Source organism: Heptranchias perlo, chromosome 18 (assembly GCF_035084215.1).
Source record: "Heptranchias perlo isolate sHepPer1 chromosome 18, sHepPer1.hap1, whole genome shotgun sequence".
Taxonomy (NCBI): Eukaryota; Metazoa; Chordata; class Chondrichthyes; order Hexanchiformes; family Hexanchidae; genus Heptranchias; species Heptranchias perlo.
In genome coordinates this window covers 18,699,393-18,724,059 of record NC_090342.1, presented here as the reverse complement: position 1 = coordinate 18,724,059, position 24,667 = coordinate 18,699,393, and the positions used below count along the sequence as shown (strand labels likewise).

Genomic DNA, 24,667 nt, shown 5'->3' with positions numbered 1-24,667 from the left:
CGACAGTGTAGCAGTCCCTCAGTACTAACTGAAGTGTCAGCCTAGATTGTGTGCTCAAGTCTCGAGTAGGACTTGAACCCACAACCTTCTGACTCAGAGGAGAGATGGTTACCAACTGAGTTATGGCTGACACCTCTCCAACTTTAAACTGCATGGGGGTAATTTTTAGCATCAAATCAATGGCTATGAAAATCGGGCAGTTCTATGATGGGTGGGTGATCTGTTCTGCCAGTTTACCACCCAAGCGGTGTTGGTGAAAATGACCCTATTGATTTTCAATCCTTGGGGCACAGATTGGTGGTTTAATGATTTGTTTAAAAGTCATGAGTCACACATAACATTTAAATGAAAATATAGAATATAGATTTTAAAAAATGTTCTTACAAGCATTAAGAAAGTAAGCATAAATAACTCGACTGTCCCCGAGTTTTGTCTTCAACATTTTCTTCTCTAATGTTATTCATGTTCTGTAAGAGCTAGTTAAGATATAGAGATGGAGAAATTGTAACAGTTTTGCATCCTGTTGTTAAGTCCAAGGTTTTATGCAATCTTATTACTAATATTAATATTCTGCACCATTTTAAAATGAGTTGTTATTTAGGGTTTTTACCTCGGACAGGCTTAAGACATGCACGACTCTGTGTACTATCCATGAGACCATGAGGTCCGTGGGGTCTCTCCTGATCATCTGCTGTATCTTTGGCAGAAGATCCACGGAAACCCTTGAGAAATGGTGTAAACAGCATCTTCCAGACAAGCTAAAGAATCGCTTATTGTTTGGTCTTTGGGAGAAGCATCTTCCAACTAGTATTTTAAGCATCTTTCATCCAGGTGCCTCTGTTTTTTTAAAAACTCGTGAGAATACACATTGCTTTTAAAACCCACAGCATTAAAATTAACTCTTTTTTCCAAACACTTTCAATGGAAAAATGGTCACCAAATTCAGAAATGTGACAACAGGCATAAGGAGTCCCCGCCCCTGCTTCTGCCTCCTTACCATCATTGGCCCAGTAAAGGGCAGACGGAGGTTGTGCAAATAGAAAGCTCCTGGAAAGAGCAGAGTCCCAGCATAACTAGATCTCTGCCACGTTCTGGGAGGTTCTGGCCCCAAATAGATTGGACTGATCGTTGAAAAGGAGTCGAGTGTGTTGGTCCTAACAGTCTTTTTCTGTTCCTAAGAAATATTTGCATTTTTATGTTCTCACAGGTCAGTTTCTGTTGGAAGAATCTCGCCTGGTGGAAGCTGCTCAGATGGCAGAGAAAGCGGCTGAACTGGACAGCATAGAATTTGATGTTGTCTTTAATGCAGCCCACATGCTCAGGTTAGTTCTGTCCTAACAGTGGATTGCATCATGAAATTCTTTCTAAATTAGTTCTATGGATTCTGTTATCTGACATAATTTTAATAAATAATCATATTTCTAAAAAAAAATGATTTAAGGGCTAATATTTCAATGTGGCAGACTTTCAAATCCGTTTAAAAAGCTGCAGCATCATGCAGTAATTCTGTATCCCTCTGTGCCTAATTTAACTTGGACGTCTTGTGTGCTAAAGCATTTAAAAAAAACATACTTGATCTGAGTGACCTTGTATAGAGTTCTGAAGGGCAGGTTGTAGTAAGTGCTTTGCTGGCATGAAGTATTTGGAGAAAGGAAATGCTACACTATATACTTTACAGCTAGTTTGTCTTCTGATGAAGTTCACTTGCAAAAGGCCAAAGTTAACTTTTGTCTTGATGTGTATAAACTTTCACTGGGAGTCAGCAAGTGGAGGGGGAGAAAAACACAATTGGGAACAAATGCATCCATTACTAACTTTTGTTTCATATGAGATTTCACAAATAGGCAGCAAGCAGGGAACTCGCAACAGTATGGCCTATATATTCGGTCAATTCCTTTATTTGGGGCAATAGACCAACATTAACTTCTGCATTAATTCCTGGTGCAATTATGTTTAGAGTTTGAGGAAAACAGAAATATCAGTTTTTGCCAAGAATAAAATGCACAACAGATTGATCAGCATTTGAAGGAGAAATGCAGATTTACATTTAAGGTGTCACCCTGCCATGGTCAGACTAGAGAAACAACTTTTACAGCATACAGTTAAATGCCAGATTTAACTTCTGTTTGCTTGTGTATATCCTCCAGCTATTAAATTAAATTTGAAAGTAATGTGCTAACCTTGGATACTGCTCCAAATCAGCAAAAATAGTTCACTTTTCACCTGATTTGAATGTTCTCAAATGAACTTAGATATTTACCCATATTTATACAAAAACAGGCTCGAGCATATGTTGTGGACATCTTGAATGCAGATCTAATTACCGGTGAACTGCGTCTGGTAAAGGCTGCATTTCTTTTATATAGTGGAACCCTATGTTTGAACAGTCAATGCAGTCACCCCTTCTATACTCATCAATTCACTACACAATCTTTTACTGAGTACTCCATTTATCATGTTAACAGATTGTAACACATGCAGTCAGTCATCTTCTGCATAAACAGCATGATTTCAATCATGTTTATATTCTATCAAAATGTGGAAACTTAGAAGTAATAACAAATATTCACACAGCATAGGGAATTGCGAAAAGGAAAAGTTTTACTCAGATTTGACTCTGAGTTCCTGATGAAAGAATATAATTCATGGTAAACAGGTTAGTGCTATCACATCACATAAACGCTTATACAGCTCTATTTACTCCATTGTAACATCATGTGGGATATCACCTGTACTTTCAATAGAGCATTACTTCAGACTCATAACTATATTTCTCTAAATGTTATATGAAAAGCATTGGTGAGTCAGCAGTATAACTTACAGCATATGTCATATGGAATGAAAAGGTAAACCTTCTGGAATCTGGAACAATTGGTTAAACCCTTAGCTCAGGGTTTACATGCCATCAATAGACACATCTGTGAAGGAATCACACTGTGACCAACCAGTGCCTGTGCTACCCAATAACTAATGGTGCTCCACTGTGAACTGAGGAAGTTGAATGGTCAGATCAGTTTCTCACAGTGAATTACAATCTCTGGGATATTACAACAGGACCAATGAGTAAACACGTTAAGCTGACCTGGCATCATCTTGTAATGGAAAGTTTATCACCAATGTTATTGCGAGTACACTCTCAGTTTCACAAAAAATAAATAAATCTGTCTGTGGGCTTAGGACCATCCCCTAATGTGGAGGAAGACTGAAGAGAAATAATTATTTGCAGAAATGAAAAACTACTGAGGAAGTAGTGGCTATGAACTTTAAGAGTGTCAGTATTTGAAAATAAACTTTAGGTAAAAACATGCTGTGACTATTGTAAAAGTTTAGATTAGGATTGCTATGAAAACAGTATATTTTAGCTTTGAAGCTTCATCCATGTGGCACAACATAGTTTTGGCTGCCATTTCAAAGTAAAATGGCACTTCTTGGGGGATCAAAGTCATGGGCAGGGGAAGCAGGATCAAGCCAAGGAAAGTAGAAGTTGTCTGAAATGGTCACATTTTTTCCTGGCTTGATAGATGTAATATTAATAAATGACCTTCCAAATATTCAAAGTGATTTGCATGCCTATACTAGCATACTCATGTGTTTTTCTTTGATTGGAAGGGGCCTTTGTAGAGATGAATAACTGCACAACTCTGGTTCATTGAAATTGGTATTTATTTTACAGCAAAAAGAGTAACATATTTCAACTAAGAACACAGAGTGAAGTTAAATTCACCAAAAAGGATGTAATATATTATTTTTGTTCTCAGGATGAGCAACACTGGCAAGTGGCATTTATTACTCATCCCTAGCTATCCTGAGGCATATAGTTCGAGAGTGGAGTAGGCAGGGATGGTAGGTTTCCTTCCCTGAAGGACATTAGTGAACCAGTTACTTTTTTACAGCAATCCAGCAACTGTCATGCTCGTTTTTCCAGTGCCAGCCCAAAATTTAGCAAATTTCTGGAGTTTAGTTTCACAACTTACCATGATGAGATTTGAACTCAAAACCTCTAGGTAGCCAGTCCAGTAACCACTATGCTATTGTAATCTGCACTTATATTCTTCTCCACATGAATTGTCACCTATTCTAATTCTACTCTCTTGCTTGATTTCCATATTCTTTAATATTTCTTATTTTTAAGCAAATGTCCAATTATCTTTTAAAATAATTTATGGGCTCTGCTTCAACAATGATTTGTGGCCAAGAATTCCACATTCTAAAACATCCGCTGTGTAAATAAATTTATTTTGTGATTATCTTAAATCTCTGCCCCCTCATTAATATTGCATTGAGCATTCAAAACTATTTACCTCATCATAATCCTTCATAATCTTGAAAGACCTCTATCAAGTCACCCGTAAACTTTTCAGCTCTAAATTAAAAAGAAGTCCTAACTTCGTAAGTTTTTCTTCATAATTTTAACTCCTCATCCCTGGTAAAACCCTAGCGAATCAATGGTGCACCTTTTCCATTGTTTTTATATCCTTCTAATAGCGAGTGACCAAAATTGTACACAATACTCCAACTGTGGCACAACTTAAGGTCTTGTTTAAGTTCAACATTATCCTCTTCCTTTTGTATTCTTTGCCTCTAGTTACAAAACCAAGGATTCTGTTTGACATGTGCTGCCACTTTTAATGTGTATCTGCACATTTAGGTCCCTTTGATTATTTACTCCATTTAAAATCTTATCATTTAGGGTGTATTTCCTTCCCTGTTCCTACTTCCAAATTGTATTACATCATATTTTTCAACATTGAGCTTCCACCTATCTGCTGTACCTACTAGCTTATCTATATCCTCCTGCAATCTTTATCACAATTTGCAATAGCCCCAATTTCAGCAAATTTCAATATTAGTCCCTCAATTCCTTTTTCCAATTCACTATATATACAGTGAAAAGAGCAAACCTAACATCGACCCCTTTGGCACACTACGCACAACATATTTCCATTCCAAGAAACTTCTTTTCACCCTTGTCCTTTGCTTTCTGCCCTCCCATCATCTCTTTGCAACAGCTTGAGAAATAGTTGGAGATCAGAGAGTTAAGGGTAAGGTAAAAGGAAGAATCTGTGGACAAATTTCACTAATTTGGACATTAAGACATCTCTGCTGAAGAAAGGAGATAGATTTTCAACTTGCCGTCTGGGCATAAAACTGGCGTGTGGATCAGCTGTCCATTATAGGCACTGCCCGATTTTCATTTCCAGTTTTACGCCCGGGTGGTAAGTTGAAGAATTACCCCAAGTCACAGGTTTTAATCAGTTTTTATTACTTTATTGTAAATATTTTAGTTGCAAATTCTTCTATCAGTGATCATTCATTAAATGCTGTATTTTAGCAGGCCAGCTAAAGGCTTTGCGCACAGAGAGCTAAATTGGTGATACTTCTCAGTTGGGTATATTAAACTCAGAAATATACAATTAATCTGTTTTATTTATAACTAATTGTTCTTTCTAATAGAACAGTATTTGGCAACAAATATTCTGAATAATAATAATATGCCTCATACGGGACCTTTTATTGGAACTTGATTAACTAGCTAGTGCTGAAGGATTTTTTCCCCAGTGGACCAATGTCACTGCTCATCTATATTAAACTTCTCCACAAAACGGTGGCAAAGACATTCAAAACTTTTGGCAAAAAGACTGGTGTTTGTGAGGTAAATGAGCATTGTGAGTAAAAGAAAATTTTAAAAGTTCAGTATTAAAGAGGCACCATCTTCATGATGACTGGTAATTTTTTTCAGTTGTTCACAAACACACAATGAAATGACAACAACTGTGTGGAAATGTACCATCATATTCAGTGAGCATGACATCATCATATTGGAAATGGCACTCAGTTACTGCCCCTCTAAAGGTACTGCCAAACACGTTTTCATGAAGACATTAAATAGGAGTTGCTGCGGTGAATCAAACACAATAGTGCCATAAATAATATCCAATTTTTAAATATAAAGCTGCAAAACGATCTAGTGATAGATAATGTTCTCAGTGGGCCATGCATACTTTTTCATTAAGTCATTGTTTAATGTAAGCCATATAGACCAGAAAGGTTTCCTGTCTGTGCTGAGTTGATTAATCTTGGCCAGGGTGGCAATAGGGATTCTATAATTGACCTCACTGCCTCGTGGCTAGGGAGGGGAAAATCAACCAGGGTTCCCACATCTGATTTTTCTCAATGGCTCCTGCTAAAAAGTGCATCTATATGGACATTGCATGAGGACAGAATCTGGCTTGGCTCTGATGCTCTGCACTATTGAATAACCTACTCACACTAGCAGTCTATGCTCACACATGAAGATTGGCCACTTAGACCAGGCACATGAAGGGTGCTGGCACCTGTGGAATCACATACCAACCTGGCTCACCACCTTAAGATGAGGAAAGAAGAAAACTGAGGGTGGGGGGAGTATCACTGTCTAATATTATGATCACTATAGGTATTTCAGATACATTGCTTAAAAGTACAGTACTGCTAATGTATTTGCACACAACTTAAAAGTGGAATTCAATGCATAGTAATTACTTCGATAAATACTAAAAACTTTGGGAAATATCCTGTATGCTGCAGGTACAATGCATGACAGGCATGTCGAAGGCATTGTCCCTTTCTCATGTTATGTGGTGCGTTTGCCACACTGTGTCCTGCCTGCTGAACATCTGGCAGCACTGTCAGCGTTTCTATCTGAAATGTAAACCATTTTTATGACACGTGTCTGAAATCAGCTTTCCTTTCATTTGAAAACTGTGTTGTTTTTTGTTCATCAGACAAGCTGGCCTGAATGAAGCAGCTGAGAAACATTATAGATTGGCAGCAGGACTGCGACCCAATGTAAGTCAATACAGTCATAACCATAACAGCAGCATCACATGATTAACAGAGACCTCTATATATTACATCATCTGAAAACAGTGCACCCCTATTAAATGTACTTAAGATTGCGGTTATACTGCACTACTAATCTGAGACCAGTAGCTGTAGCATGCAAAGCACAGCCAGAAAGAACCCCTGTTACATTGTATGGCTAGGGAATCGCACAATGCTTGGCAGGAAAGAGGTCTGTACATGCGCACTCAGAGCTCTGCTCCTATGTGGTAAAGTTTTAATGTTTGGAGAGTGTAGGTGGAATGTTTGCTTTCTCAAAACATAAAGAAGAAAGACTCTGTGATAATTTTATAAAGTGCCCAAGCAGGTCTAACTTTTTTAATTTGGCTCAACTCTGCTCTAAAGTTATATTCTGCACAATAACGAGCTCAAGTGGTATGAGACAGCCTCTCTGAGGGGTCTCCTGGTTCTGGGCTCCAGATTCAGATCGGGTCCTGACTCCGGAGCTTTGCTACCACTTTTGTGTTGATACACAGTGGAAACTGCACTTTAAATCTGTTTTCCACCATTTCAATATACAGTGGGATACATAATTCACATAAGGAATGCTATAAAACAGAAACCAATATATTTGAAAACATACTATTTTAAACTCTCTGTAACAGGACAGTTTAAAGAGTTCAAAGTGTGGTGATACTTACAGTGGCTACACCAGTAGACAAATGAACAGTTGATGGAGCATCTGTGGTGGAGAAAATGGGGGTTATAGACTGCAAAGTGATCCATTTTCAAGAAAAGGTATCTAATTATGCACTAACACATAACCATTGAAATTACTAGGCAAAGCTGTGGCTTTATAAAGACTATACACTTAGCGGTGGTATGCACTTAACAGATGTACACTTAAGAGTATTTTTGTCCATAGTTAGAAGTCATAATTTTGTTCTGAACACAAAATTGTTGTTCCACAGCAAAAAGTATTGATACTCTTATTTAAAAAAAAGTCTTATTCAGTGCCGACAAAAACAGCTCAGATCGCTTTTAGACACCATCTATTGGTAAAGTAGACAGCCATTTGTAATTTGAATTAGAATTATTTTTACGTATTAACATTTGACTTAAAGCCAACATGAAAAAAATAAATACCAATTTACTGTTTTTATGATGATACTCAACCTACATTTTCAATGGATATGCCTATCTAGGAAGTTTTGGATAAGACATTAAGTGATTCTGGTATATATGGCATGATGTACTGGATAAAACATATCAATATTGGGCTGTGGTGGATGCCAGCTTCTTCAGGATCACACTGGCCTTTCCCATCTTTCTTCAGTGAAAACAATCTCCCAATGCAGGTTAAGCTTGTAGTGTATAAATTATATTTCCAAACAGTTCTTCATGGTTTAAAGTTTATAGGATATAATGAAAGAGCATCCTTTGGCTTGCATGTAAGGTTAGGACCAAGTCATGAGGTGAATTTATGGCATAAAAACTAAGTAATTGCAGGAAGGATCTCTCCATCACCAACTTCTCACTCAGTACCTGGAAGGATGTCAGCCTTACGTGAAAAGTCTCTTTGCCGAAGTCCCTTATGTGAATCCGTGAGTGCAGTTAGAACCTGGATTAAGCAGTTAGTGACAACTAAGGCAGGTATGGGGCTTTAGACTTGGATGTCTAGAACATTAAAGTGGCTGACACATTGTAAGCTGTCTTGAATAAACCCATTCATTAAGCTGAGGGCAAATGACAATCAAATGGCAGATATGGAAACTCCAATGTGTCCCAGTGCAGACATTACATCGGTAGCAATGGCTTCTCCTCCACTCCTGAATATTATACCTGGAGTTTAGTACGGAACGTAGTAACAGGAGTAGGCCTCTTTCTCATTTATATGCTACCCCTTGGCAACATTAACTGTATACAGGAGATTAGCTTCCATATGTATGCTGACCACACCCAGCTCTACTTCTCTACCACTTCCCTTGACCCCCATTTGACCCTGAACTGTACTTAAAATTTCATATCCTATTTATCATTAAGACAGCTTAATGTCGCCCTTCTTTGCTCTTACCTCACCCGCACCACTGAAACCCTTACAGTGCCATTGTTACCTCCAGACTTGATTTTTACAATACCCTCCTTGCTGAGCTCCACCCTCCAGAAACTCCAACTCATAAGGAAAAAATGAAATTACATTTATATGGTGCTTTTGAAAAGCTCAGGGTATCTGAAAGCACTTCATAGCCCAATAAGTTACTTTTGAAGTGTAGTCACTGTTGTTAAGCAGGCAAGCGTGGCAGCCAATTTGCACACAGCAAGGTCGCACAAACAGCATTGAGTTAAAGGAACAGATAGTCTGTTTTAGTAATATTGGTTGAGAGATAAATGTTGGCCAGCACATGGAGAGAACTCCCTTGCTTTTCTTTGAATACTGTCATGGGATCTTTTACTTTCCCACTTGCATGCTGCCTGCACGAAGTCCTACTTGTCCATCACCCCTGTCCTTGTGGACTTACACTGGTTCCCTGTATCCATCATGTTAAATTTAAAATCCTCATGATCATCTACAAATCCGTCTATGGTTTTATTCTGGTGTCAGCCCATGGCTCAGTGGCAGAACTTTGACCTCTAAGTCAGAAGGTCATGATTTCAAGCCCCATTCCGATATCTGAGCACATAATCTGGGCTGACACCATGCAGTACTGATGGATTGCAGTAATGTCAGAGGTGCCATCTTTTAGATGAGACATTAAATCGAGGCCCCATTTTCCCTCCAGTTACAACATGGAAACAGACCATGCAGCTCAATCACTCTGTGTCGGCATTTACCTTCTGTGAGCAAATAGTACGAATCACGTTTACCCACCCCGTACCCATAATTGGTTAATAACCATTCTTCCCACTTGGTTCAAGATAACCCTGCAAGCCAATGCCCTTGCTTTTTGATAAAAGAGTTGCACAAATATTTTATTGATTTAAAAAATAGAAAAGAGTAATGCTATCTTAATATAATTAGCTTAATAGGCGCATGGAGTTGTTTGGTTAGATTAATTACAGCTTTATTCTGGTAGACGAAGAAGACTTTCATTCTTAATTTTCTTCCCATTTTGGGAGAGATTAGGGCTGCATCTAATAAGGCAGTTCTACTATGCCAAGCAGTGCAGTAAATGGAATATTTTTGATAGCAGTGCATGGGACAGTTCAGTTGCTCACTGTTCTACAGTCAGGGAAAGCAGAGCTCAGCATATCCATACTTGAATCGTCTCTGGTGCAGAAAATTGCAGTGTTATAAAAAGAGCTGATGCAGCGCTGAACCATGCAAAGCAGGATGGTTCCAAGTTCAGTCCCCGTGCAGAGTTAACTAATCTTAGCCAGGGCAACAGTAGGGGCACTGCAGTCCCGCCCGCTCTTGTGCGAGGGAGGGGAAATATAGATCAGGCTTCTTGCTCTAAACACTACTTAGTAACCCCTGCTGCAAAAGTGTTGACATGAGATGAGGACAGGATTGCCCTTGAGTATGATAAGCCTTGGAGGTATGGGAGGGTGGCTGCCTCCAAAACATGAATCAGCCCCTCCAGAAAAGGAGAAGAAAAATGAGGGGAAAATATGTTAAAATGTTATGGGATTAAAGTCTCCTCTGCCTGTTGGCTATTGGGGTATTATGTGAAATGAGTTTAGGTAGTCTCAATCAGATCCTTAGCATAATTCCACAGACAAAATTGTCCTAATTTGGCACAAATTGTTACCAAATTGACCATTTCACATCGAGAGGCCTCAGAACGGCTGAGTTGGGAAATGGAAAAATGTCACACTGGTGGCTATTCTGAAATTGATACTGATTAGGGGTAGGATAGAGAGGGGTTAACTCTACATCAACCAATAGTGTAATGCTTGAAGCTGGCAATGGGTGCCCAAAGTGTAAAGTGCACCATTCCTCCTTTGCAAGAATCTTCAGCCAGAAGTGCCCTATGGATGATCCATCTCGGCCTCCTCCCGATATCCCCACCATCACAGAAGCCAGTCTTCAGCCAATTCGATTCACTCCACGTGATATCAAGAAACGGCTGAGTGCACTGGATACAGCAAAGGCTATGGGCCCCGACAACATCCCGGCGCTACAGAACTAGCCGCGCCTCTAGCCAAGCTGTTCGAGTACAGCTGCAACACTGGCATCTACCCGACAATATGGAAAATTGCCCAGGTATGTCCTGTCCACAAAAAGCAGGACAAATCCAATCCGGCCAATTACCGCCCCATCAGTTTACTCTCAATCATCAGCAAAGTGATGGAAGGTGTCGTCGACAGTGCTATCAAGCGGCACTTACTCACCAATAATCTGCTCACTGATGCTCAGTTTGGGTTCCGCCAGGACAAATCGGCTCCAGACCTCATTACGGCCTTGGTCCAAACATGGACAAAAGAGCTGAATTCCAGAGGTGAGGTGAGAGTGACTGCCCTTGACATCAAGGCAGCATTTGACCAAGAGTGGCACCAAGGACCCCTAGTAAAATTGAAGTCAACGGGAATCAGGGGGAAAACTCAAAGGAAGATGGTAGTGGTTGTTGGAGGCCAATTATCTCAGCCCCAGGACATTGCTGCAGGAGTTCCTCAGGGCAGTGTCCTAGGCCCAACCATCTTCAGCTGCTTCATCAACGACCTTCCCTCCATCATAAGGTAAGAAATGGGAATGTTCGCTGATGATTGCACAGTGTTCAGTTCCATTCGCAAACCCTCAGATAATGAAGCAGTCCGAGCCAGCATGCAGCATGACCTGGACAACATCCAGGCTTGGGCTGATATGTGGCAAGTAACATTCGCGCCAGACAAGTGCCAGGCAATGGCCATCTCCAACAAGAGAGAGTCCAACCACCTCCTCTTGACATTCAACGGCATTACCATCGCCGAATCCCCCACCATCAACATCCTGGGGGTCACCATTGATCAGAAACTTAACTGGACCAGCCATATAAATACTGTGGCTACAAGAGCAGGTCAGAGGCTGGCTATTCTGCAGCGAGTGACTCACCTTCTGACTCCCCAAAGCCTTTCCACCATCTACAAGGCACAAGTCAGGAGTGTGATGGAATACTCTCCACTTGCCTGGATGAGTGCAGCTCCAACAACGCTCAAGAAGCTCGACACCATCCAGGACAAAGCAGCCCGCTTGATTGGTACCCCATCCACCACCCTAAACATTCACTCCCTTCACCACCGATGCACTGTGGCTGCAGTGTGTACCATCCACAGGATGCACTGCAGCAACTCGCCAAGGCTTCTTCGACAGCACCTCCCAAACCCATGACCTCTACCAGCTGGAAGGACAAGAGCAGCAGGCACATAGGAACAATACCACCTGCATGTTCCCCTCCAAGTCACACACTTTCCCGACTTGGAAATATATCGCCGTTCCTTCATCGTTGCTGGGTCAAAATCCTGGAACTCCCTTCCTAACAGCACTGTGGGAGAACCTTCACCACACGGACTGCAGCGGTTCAAGAAGGCGGCTCACCACCACCTTCTCGAGGGCAATTAGGGATGGGCAATAAATGCTGGCCTTGCCAGCGACGCCCACATCCCATGAACGAATAAAAAAAGACTTATCATCGCGCACGTGGATGAGCATAGTATTTACAAAACTATGATATCCTGCAGATATGCTGTAATCAATATGCAACGCAAGTGATGTGAGGGAACCTCTTCAAAGAACTGGCAAAGAAGTTTCAGAAACTACACACTTGGTGTGGGTATTGTGCAAAGTACTGTGCCACACTAATAGCGAAGATGAAGTGTAACTTTGTTTTCAGGAACTAAGGAAACTGATATCGGAAGTTTTGCTGCATTTCCTCTTTGGCCTTTCGTGCTGCTGTTTTTTCGATGCACACTCCTTTTCTCTGCACCGTACACACATGATTTTGAACAGCTGTGTTCGGAGGAACTGATTCTCCCACATCTGCTAATTTACTTGCTCTTCTGTGCCTGAAAAGGAGCACTTTGAAGTTTTGTCTGAAACATATTAAACAAAAGTTAAGTGTATTGTTACATTTTGTTTTCTTGGTGCCCACATTGAGTTCTGTATTTTTGAAATTCCCTTCTCCCGCCTTTAATGCCATGACCCAGAAAACATATGTGCTGTTAATGGAAAACCAATGTACTTATAGAATCATAGAATCATAGAAGTTTACAACATGGAAACAGGCCCTTCGGCCCAACATGTCCATGTCGCCCAGTTTATACCACTAAGCTAGTCCCAGTTGCCTGCACTTGGCCCATATCCCTCTATACCCATCTTACCCATGTAACTGTCCAAATGCTTTTTAAAAGACAAAATTGTACCCGCCTCTACTACTGCCTCTGGCAGCTCGTTCCAGACACTCACCACCCTTTGAGTGAAAAAATTGCCCTTCTGGACCCTTTTGTATCTCTCCCCTCTCACCTTAAATCTATGTCCCCTCGTTATAGACTCCCCTACCTTTGGGAAAAGATTTTGACTATCTACCTTATCTATGCCCCTCATTATTTTATAGACTTCTATAAGATCACCCCTAAACCTCCTACTCTCCAGGGAAAAAAGTCTCAGTCTATCCAACCTCTCCCTATAAGTCAAACCATCAAGTCCCGGTAGCATCCTAGTAAATCTTTTCTGCACTCTTTCTAGTTTAATAATATCCTTTCTATAATAGGGTGACCAGAACTGTACACAGTATTCCAAGTGTGGCCTTACTAATGTCTTGTACAACTTCAACAAGACATCCCAACTCCTGTATTCAATGTTCTGACCAATGAAACCAAGCATGCTGAATGCCTTCTTCACCACCCTATCCACCTGTGACTCCACTTTCAAGGAGCTATGAACCTGTACTCCTAGATCTCTTTGTTCTATAACTCTCCCCAACGCCCTACCATTAACGGAGTAGGTCCTGGCCCGATTCGATCTACCAAAATGCATCACCTCACATTTATCTAAATTAAACTCCATCTGCCATTCATCGGCCCACTGGCCCAATTTATCAAGATCCCGTTGCAATCCTGGATAACCTTCTTCACTGTCCACAATTGCACCAATCTTGGTGTCATCTGCAAACTTACTAACCATGCCTCCTAAATTCTCATCCAATTCATTAATATAAATACAAATAACAGCGGACCCAACACCGATCCCTGAGGCACACCGCTGGTCACAGGCCTCCAGTTTGAAAAACAACCCTCTACAACCACCCTCTGTCTTCTGTCGTCAATCCAATTTTGTATCCAATTGGCTACCTCACCTTGGATCCCGTGAGATTTAACCTTATGTAACAACCTACCATGCGGTACCTTGTCAAAGGCTTTGCTGAAGTCCATGTAGACCACGTCTACTGCACAGCCTTCATCTATCTTCTTGGTTACCCCTTCAAAAAACTCAATCAAATTCATGAGACATGATTTTCCACTCACGAAACCATGCTGACTGTTCCTAATCAGTCCCTGCCTCTCCAAATGCCCGTAGATCCTGTCTCTCAGAATACCCTCTAACAACTTACCCACTACAGATGTCAGGCTCACCGGTCTGTAGTTCCCAGGCTTTTCCCTGCCGCCCTTCTTAAACAAAGGCACAACATTTGCTACCCTCCAATCTTCAGGCACCTCACCTGTAGCTGTCGATGATTCAAATATCTCTGCTAGGGGACCCGCAATTTCCTCCCTAACCTCCCATAACGTCCTGGGATACATACTTGTACTTCATATCTGAAGTATTTTGACAAACTTTAGCTTTGCCCGTCAGAACTATGTGGGAAGTAACATTTTTCACTGTAAAATGTTTCTATCCAATGTCATTCCATACAAACAATCACAGGATACTCTGTCTAGAGTTACACCTCCAGGCAAAGCACAGAAATTATAATAAAAAGGTCTGCATAGTTTGTAAATCTTTGTGGTCAGTAGAGCTTTGCAGACTGCAATCAGTTTGTTGCCATTCAAATTTGTTAAATATTATATCATTTGTACTAACAGAGATGCCAAACATGGAATTTTGTGCATGCCAGACGGACAATTACCAGTTACTTTTGCGTGCCTCTGTGTATTACTTTGAGTAAGAAGTATAGAGTCAGATGGAAATTGCCATGTACCATGCAAAAAGAATCAAAATCCTAATAAAAAATGTTTTAGGTGGAATTTGATTGATTTGACCACCCAGAAATGAACTTGGCCAAGACTGTGTGGCATTTCATTGTCAATCAGTAGCCGCAGGAATTTTCTGCGCCCTGCATCTACAACAAATACAATTTAACAGCCTTGCAATAGTTTGTTTACTGAATAGCACAAACTCAACAACAGTTAATGGATTCATCACGCCAGTATCAGCTCTGTATCTCTAAAAATCAATTATATTGTCCCACAGTATATTTGTTTATTCTCGTCAGAACTTATATTTGTCTTGGTTGGCTTGTATTAACTTGTGCTGAACATTTGAACAAAGCCCTAAAAAGTGGGTATTTTTTTTCCCTCTTTCCCTCTTCCGCCCCAATTTTAATTCTGAGATAGTTTCTCTAAGCATCTGAAGCTGATATTAATTTGGAACTTGCACAAAAAAAAATTGAAGGAATACGTTATTTGACAACAGCCAGTATTTTGACATAACATCCATCTTGGATTTCACTTGACCATGTGAACATTGCATTGGAACGACATAGCTGGCATGATGATTAATTTACTTCGTTGTGGATTTCGAGGTTTTGTTAAGTTAACTGTCTTTGATTCAGTTGAGGTTGCATTGGCCTGCTCTTTAGCTCATTGATATAAAACGTCTCATCTACTGCAGGAAATGAAGCAAGTCTTTTGATCATTTGACCAGCAAAGCTGTAGGTGGTGTCATTTTTTATGGAAGCCTAGCAGTGGTGGATTATTGAATTCCAGCATTAATGACTGTCTTTATTGATGAGGTGAAAAGTTTCATCAGCTGCATTCAATAAAAGACAATCTGTTTTTGAAACTTCCCCATTATACATTCATTTACCATTATACTGCCCATTAATCATGTGACCCGCAAAGCACACTAACATAATGAAGGTGGTACGTATCCTGAAGCAAATATAATGTCGGTGATCTTTTACAAAGAAAATGAATGAGCAAATCAAGTTGCAAAGAAGGCTCTGTGAATTGTGTATGTGATCAACAGGGTTTCCTATTCAGTACTTGGAGGACTATGTGTCCCTTTTGACAACGTGTCTTAGTCACTGAAGGTACATGGCAACAGAGAGGATAAAGATGAGAGGAATGTTTTTGGCTGGGGGGTTGGTTGGCTACGCTATCCCAGGAACAAAGTCTTTGTGAAGCTGAAGACTGATGCCCGAAAACCAAGGCTGGTGCGTGAGCTTCTCAGACTATCAAAGATGTGGATCTAGCTCTCTTCATAAACCAGCAGGGAAATTGGCCACATACCAACTCCCCCTGTCTTATTTGACAACAGATAAATATGGTTTTGCCCCAGTAAATTAAAACACTTTCACTAAAACCGCCTTCAATGTACCTTTGCTGTTGTAGTTCCAGAATTAGGCTTCAAATGCTGTGATGGCAGGACGCTGAAAATAATGTGCCCATACCCACTCTGCTGCATACATATGAAGTAATTTCCTTTTTTAAAGGGGTAGGTGCTTCCAAAACCAAATGATCAAGTTTATGATTAAATTGGTGGTTCATCCCTTTACAGGGGTTAATTTTCTGAAATATGCCATCTAAGTTTGGCAAAGACAGTCAGGATTTGGGGTGCCCAATCCATGTGTCCAAGTTTGTAGACGAAAAACAGGGCAAGCCAGCCCTCTGAACCCCAGCGCCATTCCTACCTGCATCCTAATCTACTGTAAGTGATTCTGTCAGCTCCATACTGCGGGCACAAATTCTTGCAAGATCAGGAGGAATTACTGCCCACATACGCAGGGCCAGAATCGCTTACAGTAACAACAAGACTCAGGTAGGAGTAGAGCTAAAGAGAACAAGAGTAAGGTAGTCTTGCTTCAATTGTACAGGGCTTTGGTGAGACCACACCTGGAGTATTGCGCACAGTTTTGATCTCCTTACCTAAGGAAGGATATACTCACCTTAGAGGGGGTGCAACAAAGGTTCACTATCTTGATTCCTGGGATGAGAGGGTTGTCCTGTGAGGAGAGGTTGAGTAGAATGAGCCTATACTCTCTGGAGTTTAGAAGAATGAGAGATGATCTTATTGAAACATATAGGATTTCGAGAGGGCTTGACAGGGTAAATGCTGATAAGTTATTTGCCCTGGCTGGAGAGTCTAGAAGTGGGGGACGTGGTCTCAGGATAAGGGGTCAGACATTTCGGAATGAGATGAGGAAGAATTTCTTCACTCAGAGGATTTGTGAATCTCTGGAATTCTCTACCCCAGAGGGCTGTGGATGCTCAGTCGTTGAGTATATTTAAGACTGAGATCGATAGATTTTTGGACTCTAAGGGAATGAAGGGATATGGGGATTGGGCGGGAAAGTGGAGTGAGGTCAAAGATCAGCCATGATCTTATTGATGGCGGAGCAGGCTCGAGGGGCCTTATGGCCTAGTCCTGCTCATATTTCTTATGTTCTTAGAAGAGGGCAGAAGCTGGGAGCATTGCTGTTGCTATTTGTGGTGGGGGGGGGGGGGCGGCAGAGGGAAGGGTTGTGCATGGCACCTTGGGAAGGGTGGACAGGGCAGAAGGGAGAAGTGACACGTTGGGGGGGGACATGGGAGAAGCTAGGAGTGATACTTTGAGAACCAGGAGGATTGGGGACAGATTGGAAGTGACACCTTGTTGCGGGGAGGGGACGAAACAAAAAGCTCGGAGTGGTGCTTTCAGGGGAAAGATGGAAAAAGCCAGGGCACTTTGGGATTAGGGCAAAAAGGGTCAGTATTAACCGAAGGGGAGAGAAGAGTGCCAGCTTGAATGGAGGGAGTTGAAAGGAAAAACTGTATCAGCTTGAGTTGGGGGTGGGGCGGGGGGAGGGAGTGTGCTAACTTGAACTGGGGTGGGAGTGGAAGAAGAGTACCATCTTGAATTAGGTTGGAGGGGGAGATGATTGCTAGAATAAAGTGGAGGGGGTGCAAGCAGAGTAGAAGTTTGATAAGGAGAGTGGTTGAAGAAGCATGCCAAGTAGAATTGAGGGAATTGAAGGGGAGAAAAGTGCCAGCTTGAACGGAGAGGCGAAAGAATGCCAGGTTCAATTGTGGAAAGAAGAGTGCTAACTTGAGCTGGGTCGGAATATGTTGGAAGGATACCAACTTCAACTGATTTGGAGGGGGGGATATGAGCGGCAGTATGAACTGGGGAAGATGTGCAAGAAATGTCAGCTTGAAAGGGAGAGGGGTGAAAGAAGAGTACCTGGTTGAATTGAAGGGGAAACAGAGGAACAAGAGTAGGCCATTCAGCCCCTCAAGACTGTTCTGCCATGCAGTTAGATCATAGCTGATCTGTATTTTAACTCCGTTTACCCGCCTTTACTCCATATCCCTTGATACCCTTATCTAACAAAAACCTATCGATCTCGGTCTTAAAAATTTCAATTGACTTAGTATCATAGTCTTTTGGGGGATTGGATTCCAGATTTCCACTACCTTTTGTGTGAAAAAGTGCTTTCTGATTTCCCTCCTAAATGGTCAAACTCTAATTTTAAGATTTTGCTTCCTTGTTCTGAATTCCCCAACCATAGGAAAGAGGAATGAACTGAGGGAGTTGGAGGAGGAGATAGTGTCTCTGTTAACTGGCTGAAGCATTGGAGGGGAGGAGTAGTATGTCAGTGTAATCCGGTTTGGAGGGAGTAGTATGCCACTGTAAACTGAGATAAGGAGAAGGGCTGGAGTTGGGTGACGGATTGCTCAGATAGCTCTTGGGAAGTGATGGTCATTTGAAAATCTAAATGTCAAGTTTTTCAAAATCTATCAATTGTGAAGTGTTTCTAATGAAATAAAATGCATAATTTTTAATGAAAAAATGCAATTTTTTTTCATAGAAGCATACCTTGAAGGCCTCTAGAAATGTGCCACTAGTTGGTCTGTGGAGAGGGGCCACATTTGGATAGAATGTGCATAATTCTAAATGTATTGCCAACGGTCATGACTAGAACAATCCCACGGTCAATAAGACAGGGTTCAAATCCCCTATTTCCTATTAGGCAATTTAAAGAAAGGAAAATCAATGACAACGTTATTCTCTCGGTAATAGATTATAGCTACTGGGAGAAAGAAGTTTTAAAATATACAGAAAAATAATTCAGACTCGGGGGCAATTTTGACATTGGACGATAGTGTGAAACGGGTGAAATCGGATTTACTGCCCGTTATACATCTCTCCCGCTTTTAATTTCTTTTGATTCCAATGGAAATGAAAATCGTGAAAGATGTATAATGGGTGGCTGATGCTATAATGCCACTTTTGCACTATAATCCAACGTCAAAATTACCCCCTCAGCAAAAAGATGGTAGTTTTTAATACAATTGAGAAAAAGTCCTTTACCTTTTAGATGCAAAACATGCAATGCCAATGTTCATTGCAGCTTCCAACATACTGTAAAATGTAGCAAAAATCAACATTTTTTGGGCGGGTTATGCTGCCAGGCCCATCAAGAAAATAAATCTTGTACCTTCAACATTTGTGTTTCCCTTCACTCTTTCATGTACTTATGCTGCTTTTCTGTAGTACGAGTAATGAAATGTTGGCTATGCCGACAGCTTAAGTTATAAGTCCACGTGGCACTGCACTTGTAGTGTAATTACTTGTTTTGATGTGTAAAAAATTTATACTCCGGGCTGCTTTTGAAGTTGTTTTGTCAATTTTTGATTCTTTTCTAGGTGGCACGTATGATTGCAGTTGGAATTCCTTTGCCCTGGAAACAGTCTGCCTTTTCACCACAGAGTGAGGAACTTTCACCATCACTGACCGGGTGGTAACCTGGCAGTGCGGATCACTTGAGTTGTAGAACCCGCCCAAATAGCATCCCATTTCAATGGGATGAAATCTGGACGGGTTCTGCAATGGATGGATGATCCGTTCCACTCTATAAGATTACCGTCCAGGCAATGAAGGTGAAAATTTACTCCAGAAACTTTATATGTAGTAACATTGGTCTTAAATATGTTCTGATCAGAAAAAGGCAGGTTACCACTTTTTAAAAAGTCAATTGATTTTGAATCTTACACCATACTATTTGAATTGCAAATCTCATGTACTCATATGGGTGAGGGACTGATTAATGTGAGCAGTTTGTTTTTTTGTCCCCTGCCTATAATCAGTGTTTAAAGATCATTTTTGTTTTTCCTCTCACTCTGTCCTCTCTTTTCTGACAGTATCCCGCAGCATTGATGAACCTGGGAGCCATTCTTCACCTGAATGGAAAACTGCATGAGGCTGAGGCTAACTACCTCCGAGCTCTTCAACTCAAACCTGACGATGCCATTACCCAGTCCAACCTTCGCAAACTACGGAACATCATGGAGAAACAAGGCTTGATTGGGCAAAAAAGAAGAAATGGTAAAACTTAATCAGACAGACTCTAGCGACACTAAACCAGATGGAATCGGCAAAGACATGAGGGACAAAAATCTGCTGATCGCGACCCTGGCGATGCCCTCCAGCACTGACCCCCGTCGGAGTTTGCAGGGTCAGTGGGAAGGCACTTGGTTAGTATGGGACAGGCGGGCGCAAGCACTATGTCAGCTGCATCTCCTGCAATCACTTACCCTTGGCAGTCAGAAATACTGGCATCCACCCGAACTTCAGAGGGGGAGTTGTGCAGGTTCCTCTGCCCAACTTCAACTATGGTCTCCGTGGTCCCTTGTGTGAGGGGGCCAATCTTTAGAAGATTTTATTAAACAATTCTTTTTCTTCAGGGTCCAGGCAGCTTGAGGCTCACATTCGCTCTTCTGAAGGCTGGTACCCCTCAACTCACTTGGTGTACCGGCCTCCACTGATACATTGGAGCCCACCTGAGCCGGAGGAGTAGAAACACCCGACGTAGGAGTCTCTGTCCCTGCGTCCGCTTTCTTGTTGTCCTTTGTGTTATAAGGGGCAGATGGAGGTTCTGCAACTTACAAGACTAATGGGAAGCTCCCAGAAATGATGGAGATCTGCTTAGTGTTGAGGGGGGGTGTTCGGGTTTCACTGGTCTTCCACTGGAATTTCGGCCCCTGATTTTATACAAGCTTGGCCTCCCTTGGGTCTGCCTAGCCAGCAGGCAATCAGAGCACTTAACAAAGCAGATTAGTGAATAACTGTTGCTTTTTGGATGAAGATAAACATTAACAAATTTACTTTTCATTTTGAACACATAAGCCTCAACACTTCCACAGACCTGACACACATTGCCTGATTCACACAGCTTTTGCTAAAATGTGCTCGTCTACTCTGCATCTCCAAGTGGCTGATTTCCTTTTGCTGCAACTTACCATTTGTAAGCAAGTCGCAGAACACTTTGTTTTAGCAAATTGTCAAAAGCTTTCTGAATTGGGGCCACATACCTGTCAGGGCAGATAGACCATTTACGAGGGTTCTGCTGAATTATTGGTGCAATGGCTATGGAATCTTGAGGTTGAATATTTGTAAAGTGTTCCCACACCCACACAGGTGTCTTTCACGTTTGGCACAACGCTATGTATGGTTCTGGAGTATTGTACACAATTGTGCATAAATAGCTTTTATGTTGGTTTTGGCAAAATGATATTGGGCCATTTCATTGACTTAGGAAGATGTGGGTTACAGGAATGGGAATGGAAACATTAAATTGCACCCTCTTCTCCTACAGCAACAGCAGAATCTTTTTGCTTTTGAAAACAAATTTTAATAAAGGCATATTTGTTGGTATTTTAGGGGAAAAAGGAAAAAATCACAAGCTGCATTTGTTCTATTGCCATTTTTCTTTTAGTTTGTTTGCATCTATTATCTCTTGAATGACTGAATACATTCAACTGATTTTTCTGGCCATGGATCAGATGTATTTTTACGACTTCTAAGTCGCTACACAAAGACATCACGTTACATCTGTACTTCACTCATTTAAATCGAACAGCAGGGATTTTTTTCTTCTTTTTTTGTGTGATTGCGTGGCAGAAATGACTAATTGCTCTGACTTTGTTGGCATTGTGTTGTAGCAATGATTCATTCATGGGTCTGTCCGAGAGTTAAGGGTGAAATCTAAACCATGCAGAGGAGACTTCCTCTCTGCCTGGTCAATGCTTTCAGGTTCTGAGAAAAGCTGAAAAGTATTACATTCGTGTTGCTGCTCAGGGATTTCATACAGTGGAGTAATTCCAGACAGTGCTAAAAAGCACAGAACATGTTTACTAAATTAAAAAGTTTTATTTTTTGAAATTGTTGTATTTGTATAAATTATCCAAATTTGTAGATTTGTTTCCTTTTGTAAAATGACTGCGTACATGCCAGTTTAGTAATTCACAAGCTTTTCCCCAATTAAAAAAAAAAGCAGTGATGAAAACACGACTCAAGTGTGTTTGTGGTGCTTTACATTTACACTCACAACTTCACAGCACAGTGAACAAATACGTCTCGTAACAAATATCAGAGTTCCGGAATACAACTTAGCAACTGCATAGGCTGAGGAGCTACTGCTTAATGTGAACAATTCTCTGCAGCCACTTTGGATCTGATATTTGGACAAATGATGGTATTGCGTATTTCAATGAACTGCAATGACACAAAGCCAACGGAAGTGTTGGATCATATAGCTATTTTATTCAAAGAAAGTAGTAAAACGACATAAATTAATAATCTAACATACGAAAGAACAAGTGACACATTAATTGTGGACAAATAAACATCAGGTATTAAAGCCAAGTGCATTAACTGCCATTTATCAAACAACAATAATGGGGGAATTTTAAGCCCAGGACGGGCAGGACAGTGGTGGGGGAGGTTAAATTGTTAAAAATAGGAAACCTGACCCCAACCAACCTCTTGAGGCGGGTCAGTAATTATAATATGTTAATGAGGCTCTGCGCCTCAGATTTTGGCAGCCATTTGGAGTAAACGGCATCGGGCCGGCTTTCCCGGGGTCTGGGAAGCCCGGCAGCTAAAGGGAGGCGAGATCTGCTTGATCCAGCAGGTCAGTGCTTTTCTAGCGCTGCTTGTGGGCTTGGAGGAGCAGGAATGCTTCCCCCCGGCCCCCAAAGCTAACCTGCTGCGATCTCCCTCCCCCAAACCCCCGCAATCTCTCTCTCCCTCCCTCCTCTCCGGTCCCCGGCTGTGGCTTTGTACAGCAGGCTTTCCTACCTAGCAGCCAGCCAGCCTCTCAATCTGGCTGGCTGCCAGGCAGGAATCTGAGTAAAAAAAATCTAATGAGATGCTGCCGTTAAATTCGGCAGCATCTCCACCTTTCCCATATTTCCTGGCCACTGACAGGCACCCCCGCTCCCTCTCTGCCTCTCCGTTAATATCGGGGCCATGTTTCAGAAGGGATGTTGCTGAGGTATGGCATATTCTATTGACACATGTTTAAAATATAATTTGAAATATAATATTTAAACCAGTTTACATTTGTGGTAGCTGACATGAAAATGTAGAGATATAAAACATATTTCCACAGTTCCTAGACCACATCTGATATATTAAATGTAATAATTTTCAGTTCTTTATCCATTAAGAAACCAATCCGGACACTACACATCCTAATAATTGATTTAGCAGGGATGTTGTAAAAAGCAGAGTCAAATTGTTGGAATAGTTTCTGAGAAAGCGCTGACAAATTTTGGTGGTGTGGATTTCTGTTTCTTTTCACAGTAGTGGATTGTACATTAGAACATTTTGCCATATAACAAATTGAGTTAACTTAGTTAAATCATGTTCCTTGTGAATATAAAGGAAAAGAAAAAAATATAGAAGTTCACCGAACCCACAATCCCAGTGGAGGACTGAACTTGAAGGGAGAGCAGATGAAAGATAGGACTACAACATTGTCACACCAATTCTCTGATCTGTGCTCCCTTCAAGTGATTCCCCACGGAAGCACAGGCCTAGTGCATTTACCAAGTAGTGAGAGCCCTGCACAACACTAGAGTGCCTTATACTTGATGATGGAACCTGAATGCATATTTTCTGTATAAATAGATGCTCAGGCTTCTGTCAGCCATGCTTGCTTTGCTAAAATTTATTCTTTGCCATTTTTAAATCTGCTTCTGCACTGAAGTATTGGGTTTTCCAAGTGGTTCTAGTACCTCATTTAATATTTAAAGCATATTATATTTCTATTTTCCAAAAAGAGACCCAAATATTATTTTTCAATTAAAATAGTGGCTCTGAAATTTTACTTTGGGTACGTGCATACGGACACTTACAAAATATGCCTGAAATGCCTGTTTTCATTATTTTAGCGAAGGTGTTAACTTGCTCAAAATAAATGGTGTGTTTTTGAACCCAGTGTCCAAAAATTGGTTCCTTTATTTAGCAACATGAAGTCCCATTTCAGGCACTGTCAAAACCCTGAAGTAATTTAAATGAATTGCTAGTGTATCCTTTCATTAATGTTCAATTACAATTGTTCACCATGATGCAAATAGGTTAATGCAGTGCTGCAAGATTTAAGAGGCTGTATCCAGTAATGGAATCTCCACAAATTCGAACGCTGATGAAAATGACATTAAGCTTATTGGTCCCTATACCCATGGAGGTCAGGGACCTGTAAACGCACAACTTTTTTCTATTAATAGGAACGTGCGGCTTGTATTCCAGTTAGTTATGGAGTATATGCAGCATAATGTCTGAGGCATTGTGCTCCTATGTCATGCACATCAAATACCACTCCTTATAGAGGGGAGAATAGAAGGTATTGTATGCATACCACATTATTGTGCTCATATTCTCAAAATG

General features: G+C 41.1%; 1 protein-coding gene across 2 annotated transcripts in view; it reads left to right on the top strand.

Annotated features, from left to right (window-relative positions):
• LOC137334633 (protein O-mannosyl-transferase TMTC2-like) overlaps positions 1-22,263 on the top strand; it is a 127,224-nt gene extending 104,961 nt beyond the window's left edge. For both annotated transcript variants that reach the window (XM_067999459.1, XM_067999458.1), the window contains exons 10-12: positions 1,208-1,322; positions 6,765-6,828; positions 20,137-22,263. In XM_067999459.1, the coding sequence (XP_067855560.1) occupies positions 1,208-1,322; positions 6,765-6,828; positions 20,137-20,331 (374 nt within the window). In that variant the 3' untranslated portion in view covers positions 20,332-22,263. The remainder of the gene's footprint in view (positions 1-1,207; positions 1,323-6,764; positions 6,829-20,136) is intronic.
• The last annotated feature ends 2,404 nt before the right edge of the window (positions 22,264-24,667 follow it).